The sequence below is a fragment of the Acanthopagrus latus genome, chromosome 11, assembly GCF_904848185.1.
Source record: "Acanthopagrus latus isolate v.2019 chromosome 11, fAcaLat1.1, whole genome shotgun sequence".
Taxonomy (NCBI): domain Eukaryota; kingdom Metazoa; phylum Chordata; class Actinopteri; order Spariformes; family Sparidae; genus Acanthopagrus; species Acanthopagrus latus.
This window is the reverse complement of record NC_051049.1, coordinates 864,078-880,873: the sequence shown is the minus strand read 5'-3', so window position 1 is coordinate 880,873 and position 16,796 is coordinate 864,078. Positions and strand designations below refer to the sequence as shown.

The 16,796-nt window shown below is 46.7% G+C and overlaps 1 protein-coding gene and 1 long non-coding RNA gene across 3 annotated transcripts in view; one reads left to right on the top strand and one right to left on the bottom strand.

Moving 5' to 3' along the window:
- The window catches only part of LOC119028677 (nuclear factor 1 A-type-like), a 19,884-nt gene extending 13,602 nt beyond the window's left edge, over nt 1–6,282 (top strand). The window contains exon 7 of the mRNA XM_037114923.1: nt 1,377–6,282. Within this exon, the coding sequence (XP_036970818.1) occupies nt 1,377–1,391 (15 nt within the window). The 3' untranslated portion in view covers nt 1,392–6,282. The remainder of the gene's footprint in view (nt 1–1,376) is intronic.
- Nucleotides 6,283–13,460: 7,178 nt separating this feature from the next.
- Nucleotides 13,461–15,290, bottom strand: LOC119028848. 2 transcript variants are annotated; one of them, XR_005077823.1, is made up of 4 exons: nt 15,160–15,290; nt 14,560–14,868; nt 14,124–14,468; nt 13,461–14,013 (listed from the first exon to the last, which is right to left on the bottom strand). It is a non-coding gene; the product is annotated as an uncharacterized LOC119028848 (long non-coding RNA). The 2 variants fall into 2 exon arrangements; XR_005077822.1 differs by having other exon boundaries at nt 13,461–14,468; nt 15,160–15,255.
- Nucleotides 15,291–16,796: the final 1,506 nt, after the last annotated feature.

The window sequence follows — 16,796 nt, the reverse complement described above, 5'->3', positions numbered from 1 at the left end:
GTGTCGTAAACTCCAAACCAAAGGCAGCAGGAACAAGAAACAGATCCAACCTGAGACGCCTCGTGAGAACAGAGACATCGTTGTGATGACTGAACATCATGCGGTCATCAAGGCTTCTGCAGTGTCCTGGAAGTCTGAAACACAAAATCAAACCCACGAGAAGATTTGAGCTTTCCTTGCACAATCATGTGGTCTAATAGATCCATCCTGCCAGTCTTCAGGCTGCAAGCTTGTGTCTGAACACATGAGCACTGAACCAATCAGAGTCCTCTCAGGTGTGGGTGTGGTTTAGACGTGACGACCTGAGAGAGAAGCGACTGTTGGTTTTTTAAAACGTTAGCGTAGCTGCTGTAGCATCAGTTCTCTCAGAGCCAGAGTTCATTTCATTAAAGAAGAACAGAGAACGACTCGAAGGCTTTTCTACGTGAAGACGTGTTTTCACTCGTCTCTCTACTGACTTCAGCAGCTACTGTAAGTCTGATTGGTTGAAGTTAGACAAACGATTCATCCAATCACCTGCCAAGTGTTTTATTAAAGTGCCCACCATTTTCCAAAGAGTTTCCAGCGGCACCTGTCGAGATGGTTCTGTGAGACAAACCGGTCAGTTTGACATCTGAAATAATCCACCTAACAGAAAGTAAATGTGTTTCAGAGTCGCTGGAGTCCAAAGAACAAGTTTACACGTTCTGTTTTCCAGATTACGCACTGATCACTTCTGACAGATTTGTATTTTTAGATTATAGAAGAGAACATCAAGTGAATTTACAACTGTGTTCAGACGTGTTGTAGTTCCACTGTGTGCTGCCTCAATCATTGTCAAATTAATCTCAGTTTCAGTTTGAAGACTTTGATAATCTGTGCTGATGTGGAGGTATCTCATCTTGTATACAAACATTTCTCATCTTGTATTTGTATTTATTTAACCTTTATTTAACCAGGAAAAGACTCACTGAGATTGTGTCCTGGCCAAGTCAGGCAGCAGCATAGTCACTCATACACACAAACACAAGGTGGACACAAACATTTAAAACACTGTTTGGGGATGTGAACATAAATGTGTCCACTAGATCTGACGGCTGCGTCTGCAGCAGTTGTCACGATTTGTTGGTTGATCATTAAGTCTGAAAGATGCTGCTGTTCTCTACATAACGCTCCAGAACCATAAAGCATAAAGACAAGCACGTGACACCGGTCAGAACCTGGAGTCCAACAGTGTTTCACATAAAACCATCACCGGATTTTTCTGTGAACGACTCTGATTAACTGGATCTTTGATCCCAGTGCAGCCGTTTGTTTGGAGCGTTGTGTTTGGATGCCAGCTGATCCGACTCTGTGGTTCTGACTCCAGCTTAACATCTTTCTCCGTCTCTCCTCAGTGGTACCTGGGATAAGGACTCCAGAGGCCCCTCCCCCTCCACCCGCCTGTACGACAGATCGCTGCAGCCTCCTCTTGACCTTTGACCTTTGATGCCAGCTGCGACAGAGAGTCTTGTCTAACTCCGCCCCTTTAACCATCCTCCTCCCCCTTCTGCGCCTGACTCCGCCCCCACCAGCGCCATACACAGACTCAGCAGCATCAGCATGGCTACAGCGGATCAAACGCACCCCGACCCCGGTGTTAAACACCCTCTCTGTAAACTATAGACTTCCTGTAGACATATGGTTCATATGTCCACGTCCATATATAGTGCCAGGCCCCGCCCCCTCACACCAGACCGTGCGGAGGATTTGCGGGGGGGACTGAGTCTTCAGTTTCTGGGAGCGCCGCAAGACTGAATCACAGAGCTTCCCCTCCGGAGAAACGACACACTCTCCCATCATCCTCTGCAGTGTGTGCATCCAGTGGACTCTCAGCGGTACACCGCCCTCCCCACCCCCACCATCCACCCCTCCACCCTGGTGGATCCTGACGGTCGGTTTGGTTGGTGGGACAGGACGGGATGCGCCGTAGCCGGGGGGAGGGGAGGTGTTACCTGGCTCAGATACCACCAGCTAGTACCCCCAACCCCCTGAACGAGCCCTCACACACCTCCAGGGATGGACTCCACCCCCTGACTTTACCCCGCCTACACCACCCCCACCCCCACCCCCACATGGCATGTCAGGGATGGAGGAAGTCGACGAGGCTCTTTCCAAGGACATGGACCAGTGCTTAACGGAAAGAGCTGAGCTGATGGGGAGATGGTGCGGGCACAGACAGACGGACTACATGTGGAGGGGTGTGGGGTCATGATGGGGGAGGTGGGGTCATGATGGGGGAGGTGGGGTTATGAAGGTGGGGTTTGTTGATAAGAAGTGTTGCGACCAGACGCTGGTGGATCCGAGCTCGTTTGTCTGAGGCTTCGGCTTCATGGCTCATTGATTTTTCTCTCTTAGCCGTCATTTCAGCTGGTTTCCCTCCTCCTCCTCCTCCTCCACCTCCTCCGCTTCCTCCTCCTCCTCCTCCTCCTCTATCCATCCACCAGTCTGGGTGAAGCTACAGCTGAGGGTGGGCAGAAAGCTCTGGTGTCCGAAACGCAGCAGGCAGACAGGAGAGAGATGGAAACTTTACCAGTGGAATATTGATCATGAGGAAAGTGCAATTTTGTTGGCTAGCTGTTGGATAGTTAAATATCTTTGTAAGATAGCTCATTGAAATCAGTTGTTGAAAAGTATATATAAGATATATTTTTCTTCCTAGTCCGCTCACACCTCTGGGACTCTAAAATACTGGGGTACAAAAGACGACGACACTAGAAACCATAGCCTTGTGAGAAATAAGGGGAGCTGTATTCACATTTATTGTTTTATTATTTGTTGTTTGTTCATCTTGTAAAGCTGTTAGCATGGTAGAACAAGAATCCCTTTAAGAATTATCATTTAAACAATCAATTTTTTAAAATCATTCTTCGCAGCTTGAGTCTGCTCCTTTTGTTTGAAAGAAGAAAAACACTAAGCGATTAACTTATTTTGATGAGCACATCATTTTACAATTTTGCTATTTGAATTTCTCACGAGGTGAAACAGGAGAAAACACGACTGTCAATTTAGAAGAATCACGTTTTCTCCGGTTTCTGTTGGCGAGATAATCTTTAACGGGTGCTGCCCGGCGACGGGCTGCCCAGTGATTGGCTGGGCCTCCTAGAGGTCGCGTCCAATCAGAAGCACTTATTCCTGCAGTTGGCCAATGGGCCGTGAGTGTAATCAGGGGGCGTGGTTTAGCGATACAGAGGCAGAGCAGAGGGTAACTCTCTGGAAGCTTTCGTCCATGAATAGACAGCCGAGCGCTTCACATGCAACTTACCATTTTATTGACCTTCAGTTTTGTTTTCCTTTCCTATACTATATATATAAATATACACACACACACACACACACACACATTTTCACGACCATCCAGCGTCGATTAAAAGTGAATTTAAGTGAAAAAGTTACAAAAAAAGAACAAAAAAATCTGCATGTTCTAGTGTTAGTGATAAATTTTTCCATAGATGATGTAGTTAGTGAGATAAAGACACTATATTGTAAACCCAACATCAGGCACTTGCCAGCAGCCGTCTATTAGTTTGGCCCTGTCGAGGCCTTTTCTCTCGCTCTCCTTCACAAACAACCAGCTCTCTTCGCTTCTCAGCATCTTTCCATCCTTTTTATTTCTACTTCCTTCCCCTCCTCCTTCCCTCCTCCTCCTTCAACAACAGATCAGTTCTGCTTCTCAGTTACGAGACGCTCTCGTTCATCCGTACGTCATCAAATTGCACGAAAACAATTGTTCCTCATCAATGTGCCTTGAGCTACGGTCCAGTCCTGAGAGGTCGCACAAGATCCAATGTGGAGAGTCTTGTTTCCTTGTTTCTTCTTTTTTTATTTCATTAGTTTTCCTCCATAGTTCCCTCCACACCAGAGATTTTCTGTTAACTGGAGCAAAGTGTTAACGTGTTAAAGCTGAGGAGGAACGCCGTGATCTCCAGAATTACCGGCTGGTAATATCTCAGTTTCAGGAGCTCACAGGTGAAATCTGCACCAGGTACGATCAGGTCAGCCTCAGATCTCCACCGACACACGGCGACACACTGACGTTTAGTGAAATGAGTCGGAGGATTTGTGACAGATGAATCTCATGAAAAGACTACAGCTGACAGCTCGGTTCAGTCGTGTAGCAGCTAAAAAGGTTTGATTCAGATCAGCTCATCGTCCAGCTGAGCTGCAAAAACACAGCATGCTGTCAGCTAACGGTCCAGCTCAGAGGTGTGAATACATTTTGTTCAAAGCTACTTTCACCTTCAGCAGAGAAGAGTTAGCTGACAGTTTATTGACTAAACCATTGTAAGTTTTGTTAGCCAGCTGTAGAGTCGCTCAGACAGTTTGAATGAGACGACTCTTCACTCTTCACTGTATCAGTTTCATTTAAATGATACATTTGCTGTGATAAGTTGAGAAATATGACGGTGATGTTTCTGTGTGTGAGAATCGCGGGTTTCTGTTGAGACCTTGAACTCTTTTCACTAAACGTCGTGCTGTCGGGATCTCGATGAAGCAGATGGAGCTTCTTCCTGCTCATCAGCTTCAGTTTTCTCCGACCTCCACCCGTTCGTCCTGCCGTCAGTGCGGCCGGATCATTTTAACTTCTGTCGCTGCGTCTCCAAACAACAAAAACTTTCATTTCAGGTCTTCCTGATTTATTTCTCGGTTTGTTCAATCTTCAACGTTCGTTCCCAGAAATGAATAACGAGGACATAAAATATGCAATACCTGCTTGCACTCACTAGACTTATTTTGTCTTACATTGTTTATTGAGTTTGGTTTTTCCTTTTCTTTACTTTCTACCAAAGTTGGCGTGCACGTGACTGGCATCGTGCTCCGTGGTCGGTCCCTAAAAATGGTGAAGCCAGCCCCGCGGCGGCGCTCCAGCCGAGCTGAGCCTCCGTCGCTCGGGGGCTCCTCCCCCTCCCTCCCTCCTTCCTGTTTTGATAATCTATTGATAATCGACGGCCGCAATACTACATCGGGTCTCTCTTTCCTAAAGGTTTCTTATTTCTTTGGTCACAAGCAAGCCTTAAACAAGTCCAACTTCTTCTCCATCACGCAGAAAACAGTTTATGGAAACATTTTTGATGACGTCCAACATTTGAAGCTCGCCCCGCCCTGCTCGGCAGAGGTTTTAGTAAATCAGTTGTTTACCTGTTGTGTGTTCGGTCCGTCAGCGATGCGACGCCGTCGGCTGTGATGGTTCAGTAGTTCCACTTGTGTGGGTTGTGTGTTTCCTCTTAGTGTGACATGTTTGTTTGGTCTCTGTTCTTGCCTACCCTTTAGCCATGAGTTGGGCATTACTTCCTTAATTATCTGCACTAAATATGAAATAAATGAGAATAGTGAAAAAGTATTACATAAAAAAAAAAAAAAAAAATCAGCTTCCAGGGCTTAAAAAGAGCGAAGGGAATAAAAAAAAATTGCACGGACATTTTTTTAAGTGTCACAAAAACCTTGTGAAACAGCCTAGCATCTAATCAGCGACTTTGGCTGTGTGTGTGTAAGATAACGACAAAATTGCACCCTTTTTAAAGAAAGAAAAAAGAAAAAGAATATAAAAGCAATAGTTTGGGCAGCGTGTTGTTTTGTTCTTGTGTTGTGTGTGTACTTTAGTTCTGGTACAGCAGCGAGAAGCAGAGAAGAGTTAGCTCTTACAGACGGGAGGCAGAGCAGCCGGCCCAGCGGCCTGATGGAGACGTGTTTGTATGTTGTATAGTTTTATTAATTACACTGATTTTAAAGCTGCCCTATTTTATAATGCAGGACTTTTGTAACATTGATTAAATGAGGAAAAACTAGTGTTGTGAATTTTCTGATTGTTTGTATCGAGGCCACATTACTAGAACTGGTTTGTTTGGTTTGTTTTTCTGGGAACTGGATTTAAGTTGAAAACTTTCCTGTTTCCTTATTTTCTTTATTGTTTTCTTTATTTGCTTTCTTTTTGTATGTATTTAAGGACATTTCCTCTGTTGATGGTATAGCATATTCCTGTGCTTGTAAAGTACGGGGCGCTGTGGTGATAAGACCATTGTAAATGGATGTTACAGTATGCTGTATGTTTTGAAGGTTATTTGTTGCATCAGTGTTGATGAAGCTAAATCTAGGTAATTCTGAGGAAAATTGGTAAGAAAAGCGTTTTTTATGCATTTTAAAGTTTAGTTTTAGGCAGGAGACAATGACATAGCCAAACGATGCCCACTATAAATGCATCTAGGCATCTTTTTTTGTGTTCACCATTCCATGCAGGAAAATAAACAGCTTGATTATGCAACATGATTCTTTTTCTTTTCCATCTGTTTCTTTCTTCACTGGCCCACAAGATCACCTCCTCCTCCTCTTCCTCCTCCTCCTCCTCCTCCTCCTCTTCCTCCAGCCCTCCCTGAGGATGGAGGTCCACTCTGATCTCCGTCCATCCACACATCCACTGCTGCTCATCACGGCATCACATTCATGCAGCAGATAACCGACCAACGACGAGTCGCCGGATGACGGACGCGTCCAGTGTGATCAGAGTTTCTGCTGCTTCCTGTTTCCTTCCAGATACTAGAGATCGTTCAGTTATTTACAGACTGCAGAGTCCCAGAGCAGACGGTTGCACACCTGTGGATGGACAGACTGACGGTCAGCATGCAGACCGTCAGGTCGATCTAATATATACAATATATAATAATAAGGTCTCTTAATGGAAACGTTGTTATTGACTGAAACATGTCCAGCTACAAAGTCGAAACATTGAAGCCATAAAAACCACGAGTCTGAATATTTAAGGACAGAGATGATTAATAAACAATCCAGAAAGACGAGATGTGACTTTATAGGTTTTAACAGTCGAGATAAAAATGAGACATTGAGAAGAAAGAGCAGCAACTCAGATCTCACTGGAGCTGAAGTCCTCGAGGGGAAGCTGTGAAGAGTCCAGCTGACTGGGTGGTGGTGGAGGTGGAGGTGGTGGTGGAGGCTGAGGAGGGCTGAATGTGAAGCTCGCTCCACCACGTTCTCCTCCTCCACAGACTCACACCTGACACCAGCAGAAACCATCAGCCACAAACTAATCTGACAAACGTTTCCATGAAGCTTCCTGCAGCTTCTCCGTTCAGCCCGAATCTAGAGCGATCCAAAGCGTATCCCACCAGCAGTGAGACTGTCTGAACCCCTCCCCCCCTCCCCCCTCCTGCCTCACCCTCCCTCCCCCTCCACCCACCAAGAGTTGATTTTTGGATTTTGCCTTTGAGGAATTCTGCTGCTCCATCAGGAAACAGGGTTGAATGGAGGCTAACGCCTTTGTTGTCTTCACGTTTGTCCAAATTCTCCCGGGCAGAGATTTCTCGCCTCACCACCACCCGAGAAAACAAATCCATCCGCCCGGTCCACTGTGCGAGTCCGCGGTTTGGGAGGTAATCGAATTTGAACAGCTTGACATGAAGAGGGGCAGAATTCTTCGGGCTCAGACCATGCAGGGTATTTTTAATCCACCCAAATACTTTCAATCACTTTAGAGACCTGAGTGTGTGAAACACAGCGGCGCCGAGCGTTCAGGACTCGTGGAACAATCGGACCGCGGAGAGCTTCAGTGACGCCTGAGATCGCTCTAAACTGATGTGAGTGAAAACTCCAGTTTCCTCCCTCGTCGTCGTCTTCGGCTCGAGCCGAGCAGAAGGAAGACATCCTTCACCGGGCCGAGCGAGCCGAGCACGAGGCGGGAAATGAGTACAAATGGCATCACTTTAGAGAGATGAAGGGAAGTCATTGGTGGAGGAGGCAGGTAACACTGAAGCTGCTCCGCTGTAATGAATTACTGTGTCACGGCTCCTTTGCAAAGATATTTATTTGTCCCGTTGCCGACCCATTACATGGTGCTACGCGTTAAATCAAGCCAGTGACGGGAGGGAAGCTGGAAAACGTGACAATTTGAACGTACTATCATGCTTCCTGACAGCGTATCAAAGCATAGCAGTCTAATCTGCATGAGAACTATGCACTGACAAAAAACAACATCCACACGTGCACGCGGCTCACGTGCACGCGGCTCACGTGCGTGCGCCCGCCCACGTGGACTCTGGTATCTTCTTTGTGGAAAGTTTCAGCCTCTGCCTTCTTTTACGATCGATCCTTCCGTTTCCAGATCCCAGCTTCTACGGACCGGACGAGTTATACGAAAACCTGAAAAGAAATTAAAAACAAAAACAAACCAGCATATTACACGATATATTGAAAAAGATCAAATGTAGTGCCTGTGAAAACCTGTATTATAATGCTCTTCTGAATACTGAATACAATAATTGTTTGTAATTGTTGAAATTTCTGACCACCAGTAGCCTTTGCTGTCTGTCAGGCCCCTCTGATTATAGCTAATGTACAATAATCATAAGATATAACTGCATGCTCTCCATAACCGCCTAGTAAACTGTTACGATGACGACAAATGAGAAAAAAAATTACAAAAACCAGATTGTTATGTTCCTGTTTGGGTTCCTTTGGTTTTCTCTCCCTGTATGCCTCAAACCTTCTTCTGTCTCACCTCCTTTACCTCCATCTGTTCACCATCAAACCTCCACCACACCTCCACCCGACGCCTCCACGCTGTCACTGATCTGATGGGTGTGCCACCATGATGACTGCCCCGGGCCTGCCGCAGACCGCCGCGGACCGCCACGGACCGCCGCAGCCTCGCGGGGCTTTTAATCCGACAATCTCCAGCTAACTTTTAACATCAGCAAGCATCCGGCTGGCCTCCCCCTCCTCCCCCTCCTCCCCCTCCTCCCCTCATGTCCATTGACCAGCAGGCTGAGAGAGCTCTGTGTGGTTCTGGGTGAATCCTCCTCCTCCTCCTCCTCCTCCTCCTCCTCCTCCTCCTCCCCGGGCAGTTTCCTGCAGGAGACTCAATCGATGTCCTCGCCCTCTTTCTGCCGCGCTCAGCACTATCCGGGACTGAATCCCCTCCTTCCTCATCGAGCCTCCGCTGCGTCTCCCTCGGCAGGACTTCAAACGAGCCGCCGCTCCTCCAGGAGGAGAAAGGTCTAGAAAGAGAAAGAGGTAGCCTGCACCTGGGAGACTCTCCCCCCCCTCCCCCCCTCCCCCGGTCCCAGGCCAGCTGGGGTCGATTGGCTTGTCTAGCTCACCTCCAGTGGCTCCTCTCTGTGTTCGACTCGCAGCCTGTCGATGCAGCTCAGCTCTTTGAAACTGAACAGTTTCTTTCTTTTAGGCAAGAAACTTTGTTGATGAGCCGACGGTTTAGTTAAAGGACACTGCCGCTGATCTGCAGCTGTCGTCACATCACTGCCAGACGCTTTCCAAAGACCGATTGGAGTGTTTCAAACTTTAAGATGCTCCTTTGACCTCCTCTGGTCGTGTTAAAGCTCTCAGCACTGGGTCAGATTCAGTTTCTCCGTGTCGTCACGTTCTGTAAAAAGAAATGTTTCTTCAAAGTCCTCAAATTTTAACGTCAGTCAGCCACATCTCCATACAGCTCTGCTGTGATCACAGTCTGCAGGAGAGAACGCGTCACAACCTGATCTCAGACCAGCTTTACACCTGACGTGACTGGTCCAGTTTGTGCATGCTAACACTGTTAGCTTAGAAGCTACAATAATAACAGGAAGTGTCAATTTGACATTTGTCAATTCTGACTCAACACCAGTGTTTCATTATTTTGACTTCCTAATTTTAACGATCATAAAGGAGTGAATACAAACTGAGAGCTGCCAGGAGGAAAGATTAAAGTCTGAAACACAACAACATGTTCTGAAGCTGTCTGGTTCTGATCCGTCACAGATGCACTGAAACAGGACAGGCACGGTCCTTTAAATAGTCAAATAGAAACATTAGAATAGAAACTTTAGCATCCAGAAATAGAAATGTTCACTGTGTTCAAACTATCAACCAAAACAATCCAGGGATTAGTTCTTTTTTACAGAACCGACGGCCCAAAACTGCCCTCATCTCTTTTCCAGCCTGTTCATATTGGATGACAGATGCGGATGCCTGAGGCCCGGCCGTCTGGTGGCGATGCTAACCGTAGCTAACCCAAGACAATCTCGAGGACGGAGAGCTTTATCTTTCCCCGAGCGGTGCCGGGCGGACCGCGACCCGCTGCAGTCTGAGTCACACATTACATCATCATATATCCCAGCATCCCCTGCTCACTGCCCGAACCACCACAGAGACCAGACCACATCCACCTTCCTGACCACCACCTGTTGGGTTCCTCTATCAGCACCCAGCCATCGACCTCACCTCCGCCTCACCTCCACCTCACCTCCGCCTCACCTCCACCTCACCTCCACCTCACCTCCACCTCCACCTCACCTCCACCTCACCTCCGCCTCACCTCCACCTCCACCTCACCTCCGCCTCACCTCCACCTCACCTCCACCTCCGCCTCACCTCCACCTCCACCTCACCTCCGCCTCACCTCCACCTCACCTCCGCCTCACCCAGAACTGACTTAAACCTTGTGCCTCTACAACTCTTTTATGGAACAGGGCGGCGTTTTGAGCCGCTGCCGTCGCACCGGTCCACGACCTGGTGTTACACTTTTGTTCGATGTTAACTAGTGTCCATTAGTTGTGTCCGGTGCCATCGTTGTCCATCGTCTGTGTTCTGAAGCTGTGAGTTTGCACTGACTGACTGACTGCTGTCAGCTCTGTTCTGTTCTCTTCTGTTCTTCTGTTCTTCTTCCCGACTGTCTGTTGTTTCTGTTGAACTGGTGACGTGTAGGCTCATCCCTCTCAGCCCCATTAGTGACTCCATGTCCACGCAGACTCAATTTACTGGAAGCAAGATGTGCATTTCCTATGCAACAACGACAAAAAATAAAGACGCTAATGCTCTATCGACCGTCTCTCTGGGCTTTCTGTGTGTTCACGTGTGTGTGTGTTTGTGTGTGAAAACCTTCATCCACAGTTTAATGTTTCCACTGGTGGAGGTACGAATACTCACTACAGGTCCTGTAATCACACTCACAGTTGAAGAATCATCTGCACACCGTGTCTCTAGTGCAGACACATGTTTGATGTTCCTGTTGGTTAGTTGGATCTGCAGCAGAGATCATCATGTCTGCAGCCGGGCTGTCTGAACGTCAGCAGGACTTTAAAGAGATTATTTAGCTGAAGAAGAAGAAGACAACACTTCTCCTTCTCATCCTGCTGTTTCAATCGATGACTGAACTTTAAATTAAGAGTCGTTAACAGGCGTTTGAAGCCGTGCGCTCCAGCGTGTGTTCGACTCGAGCGCTCGATGCTTCAAGCTAACGTTGCTACACTGGGTGTGTGTTGCACTGAGATCAGAACCTGAACCCACTGCAGAACTGATGGACACACAAAAGCCGTTTAAGAAAGGAAAGGTAAGAAAAAGAGGTAAGAGACTGATTTCACGTATTGTTGCTCTGATTAGCTCCACAACAAATCCACCGCTATAGCTGCCAATATCTCCTATTGATCGCTCTTTATAAGTTTCTCTGTGAATCGATTTGACGAAGGCGTCAGAGTCTTTATCTGCAGGCTCGTTCTCTTCAGTCTGTTTGCTGGTGGAACCGTCCAGAGTTTATCTGTAACTTCAACATGTCACACGGGTCGTACTGGGCCGACACACACTTCACTCGCCACGTCAGATTTATCTGAACACTGTCAGGTGTCCTGATTTCTCCCTGTGAAAATATGAAAGCAGATTAAAATAAACAGAGAAAGATATTTTTTAAAAAACAGAGGAGAGATCCTGGAGTCGGTAAGAAAACCTGATCTTTGGTCTCTGGACGGCTGCACGTTGATACCTGTCTGGTTTAATCCCACCTGTCTGTGGAGAACAGCGTGTGGTGCTGTGTGATGTTCCCTGAAATCCAGGCAGAGTGAGACCTCTGTTCCTCCTGTTCAATCTGTGTTTGATCTGAAACGCTCTGCTTCTAATCCGGCCTCACAGGTCAGATCTGCTGATGTCAGCAGTCTGTGTGTGTGTGTGTGTGTGTGTTTGTGTGTGTGTGTGTGTTTGTGTGTGTGTGTGTGTTTGTGTGTGTGGTGTTAAATACCACTAACACTGTTTCACAGCTGAAGGATTTCTGGGATTTCTCCGTCTCAAGATGAGTTAATTTAATCCTGAATGTGACGAGACAGAACAACTCATCACATCCAGAAACTTTAATGAGTCAGATCTTTTACTTACAGCACAATATCACTGAATAAAAATGTGTTCAACATGTGATGTCTGCTTATCTTTACAGCTGTTAAAGTGAAACTGTCGCCAAAATACAACCGAGGCTTTATTTGTGAATGTATATGAGTCAAACCTTTGTGTAAAAGCATAATTACAACAATAGAGGCACTTTTAAGATTTACTGTCTTTTTGTTTATTAGGCAAACTCATTTCAGTGGGAGTGCTACGGGCACTTTTACAATAGCATGAAAATCTCTATGTTTAAAACAGTAAGAAGTCTGGACACAACATGAAACTTTGCTGGTAGCATCACCAGGGTCTCTACACATGAACACCAGCACTGACAACATTGTTTGTGTACACAGAGTTACTAAAAAGAAAGTTTTTGAACAGCTCATGTTAGCAGTAGCTTGTTCCGCTCGCCGCCGTCCTGCCAGTGGAGAAGAGTCGACCTCAGAATGAGACGTAACCTGGAGGACAGTTCAGGTGGAACTTCTGTCGTCCAGCAACTATCCACACCAGATCTCACGTCACTTTACCAGCTTTTGATTTTAGTATTGTTTCTTATATGAGGCTCCTTTTTCAACTTCAAGGTCAATTTTTTTTTTTTTCACTAAAGACAAATCAATAAATGATCTGTGCATTTATATGGAACTGAGCTTTAGCAGCGTTACAGATCCAGCTGATGATGTTCCACTTTGTCTTCAGTGCTAATTAGTGTTAGCATGCTGACGGGAAGTGAACAATAAACCTTCTCCATGTATAAATAATAATAAATACTGTACATTATATTATGATGTAAGTCGTTGTTGTGTGACTGTGACATGTACACTCAGCAGCAGGGGATCATGGGAGTTGCTGTTTAGATGGTTAAACATCGACCACTGCTGATCAAAACGTTTCCTCATGACTCAGACGAGGTCATGTGTGGTCACATGACATCACAGCCTCGCTCTGTGTGACCAGACGAGGAAACGTGTTGGAGACGACTCGACAACATGAAGAACTCTGTGATCTGCTGTGTGACGCTGTGTGATCAGACTCAGCTGTGTGATCAGACTCAGCTGCGTGATCAGACTCAGCTGCGTGATCAGACTCAGCTGTGTGTTTCCTGATCGGCAGCAGTGACTGTCAGCTGACTGACTTCAGTGTTTGAACCACACAATCTTCTTCTCTCCCGGTGAGTTTCCACACCTCTCTGTCTCCTCCCCCTCCTCCTCCTCCTCCCCCTCCTCCTCCTCCTCCTCCTCACCCCCACTGTGTGTTGTGTTGTTGTCAGCTGAGCTCAGATTCTCCCCCGGGTGCTGCTGGGTGGAGGTGGAGGTTGAGGTGGAGGGTGGAAGCCGCCTCACCCTCTCCTCTCAGGTTTCTGGCAGGGAGACGACCGCAGAGGAGCGTGAATAATTCAGCCAGCCGCCAACACCGAGCATCGGCTTTCCACAACACACACACACACAGGCAGTGACCTGATATGCCCTCACAGCGAACAAGCTAAAGGTCAGCAGGTCAGACTGTGAGCGTGAGACGACCACACCCCAGCAGAGTGATGATATGTGACAATATTCATCATAATTGTTAAAAAGAGAGAATATGAAGTCCTGAAATTATAATTTGGAGCTTAAACTGTTTCTGAATCAGCTATTCTGTCCTTTAATAAAACAACATGGCTGCTTCCTCACTGAGATGTGATGACGGAGCATCAGGGAGGAAACACAGACTGTGACAGATCGTTACATCAGGTGTACGAAGTGTTGAAGCTCCGCCTCCAGCTGCACACCTGAGCTCACTTCCTGGTTGATCAGATGTAGAAGGAGCAGCAGGAAGAGGAGCGTGAAGGAGATCTGACAGTGTGAGACTGATCAGCTGTGAAGTTAGAGGAGGACTGACAGTCAGAGCAGCTGATGATCATGTGACCTGCATCACTCAGGTGAGACTGCAGATGTTTCACTCCTCCGTCACAGTTTGACTCTCACCTGTTGTACTCTCAGTTCGTACTGCAGTATGTCAACAAGTGGAACATACTACTTCATCATGACACCTTCACCCTCTTCCTCCTGTATCTGTCGCAGCCTTAGCACATACGTGACGTGTGTGACACAGAGCAGAGGATTATGGGTCAGAACAGCTGCTGGTTCACATAGTATGTCACATACTGAATCACTGTCTGGCAGACAGAGTGGGTGACAGATCTGTCACTGATCAGACTGACTGTGTTTGACACGAAGCAACGTGTGACTTTCTGTTGTCATGTTTGTTTGTGCTGCATGTGATGATGATGATGATGATCTGTTGGGTGACTTTAAGACTCGTCAGGAAGCCTGAGACATAACAAATATTAGTTTAATATAATAACAGTCTTCATGTCGTCATTTTATTCAAACGTACTTGTATAAATAACGTATAAATAACCTCCCGCCGTCTCCGTCGGAGCAGAAGATGAGGCCGACGTCGTGCTGCGCTGCCAGTGGTGACTTTTCTCAACAACAGTATTTTCAGATTCCAGAAAAGATCCAGAACTTGTCGGTGTTGGTTAGAAGTAAACTCAGACAGAGTCGTGTTGTTACTGTGAGGGGACAGAACCACCAGCAGCCGGTCTTTAATGAGCAGACGGGACGATGTGGGCCGGACTTACGGGGTTAATGAGGAAGCCGAGGCTGCTGGGAAAACGATTGGCCGCAGGTGACGACACGCCCGACGGACTCATGGCTGCAGGCGGTGCTGTGAGGCGTGGAGGAGGGAGGGAGGAGACACCGAGAGACAGTCAGAGAGAAAACTGAGCTGCAACAAACAGACAACACAAACTGCTTCCTCCTCCAGCACCGGTTCTGTTCTGTTCTGTTCTGTTCTGTGACTGAGAGCTCAAACCTTTAGCCAGTGTTGGTGATTAACAGTCAACGATACAAAAACAAAATAAATCAACAAGAAAACAAGAAAACACACGAACGCCTCTACATTTACATAAAACTGGCGGTGACGTGACTCCGAGCTGTGTGAAGGTTCATGTCTCACCCTCTCTGGATGTTTGTGACAGAAATATGACTTCTGCATTAACGTTGTCTGAAGATTCAGCTCCTGGTCAAAATGTCCGACACCTGTCACCATGGCAACTGTGCTCATCAAAGCTGCTCGTCAGAACGGCTCAAAGACATAAAAATTGCGTCACACCAAAAACCAACCTAAAGGGATATTCCGGTTTAAATTTAATCCATGTTCTAACACACCTTGACACCGAGTACGACCCCTCGAGAGATAAAGTTTGCGGACCGCTAGCTAACGTAGTTTTAGCATCCTCAGAAATGACCGCACAACAACACACTGCAGTAAATGGGTCCAAGTATGAATCACCATCAAAAAGCCACAGTTAATGCTCAGAACAGCACCAGACTTCAGCAACATTAGAAACAGGGTCCCAGCTCATATTTCAAGGCATCAAACATTTGATATCGTTGTCGGCTTTGTTGGAAAAGATAAACAAAACTCACCACCTGAGAAGCCTCATTACTGTAGGGAAGCCCTGCGAGTCGATTACCGAGTGCAGTAGAGTCCAGCAGTAATGATGTTCACTGAGCTGCGGAACTCTACTGCACTCGGTAATCGACTCGCAGGGCTTCACCTCAACGAGCCTGCAGCTGGAGAGGTGAGTTCTGTTTATCTTTAACTTTAACTTTAACTTTAATGCCTTTGCAGTTGTGTTGACTATGAAAAACAAATCACTATAATCTGAAAACTGATATAAATGTGGCAGCACCATCACAACTGTTCTGGTTCTGTCTCAGTGCTCTGGTAACGTTGTTCTCAGTTGGTAACAGTACAAACAGACACAGTCACAGAGCAGCTGGTGAACATGGAGGACGAGCAGCAGCTACAGAGGATGTTTCCCTCAGAGCGCCGCTGGAGACCAAAACCAGAGCTGAAAGAGTTTTATCATCACAACACGACATGACGGCTAAAATCTGCTGCTGCTGCTGCTGCTGCTGATGATGGTGATGAAGAAGATGATGATGATGGTGATGATGATGATGATGGTGATGATGATGATGATGGTGGCAACGATGATGATGATGGCGATGATGGTGGTGGTGATGATGATGATGGTGGTGGTGATGATGATGATGGTGGTGGTGATGATGAAGATGATGATGATGGCGGTGATGATGATGATGATGATGATGATGATGATGGTGGTGGTGGTGGTGGTGATGATGATGGTGGCAACGATGATGATGGTGGCGATGATGATGATGATGGCGACGATGATGATGGTGGCGATGATGATGGTGGTGATGATGATGGTGGTGGTGGCGATGATGATGATGATGATGGTGGCGATGATGAAGATGATGATGGTGATGATATGATGATGGTGGTGATGATGATGATGATGGTGATAGTGATGATGATGCTGATGACGATGATGATGGTGATGATGATGATGATGGTGATGATGATGATGGCGATGATGATGGTGGTGATGATGATGGTGGTGGTGGTGGCGATGATGATGATGATGATGGTGGCGATGATGATGATGATGATGGTGATGATATGATGATGGTGGTGATGATGATGACGATGATGATGGTGATGATGATGATGATGGTGGTGGTGATGATGAAGATGATGATGATGATGATGGCGACGATGAT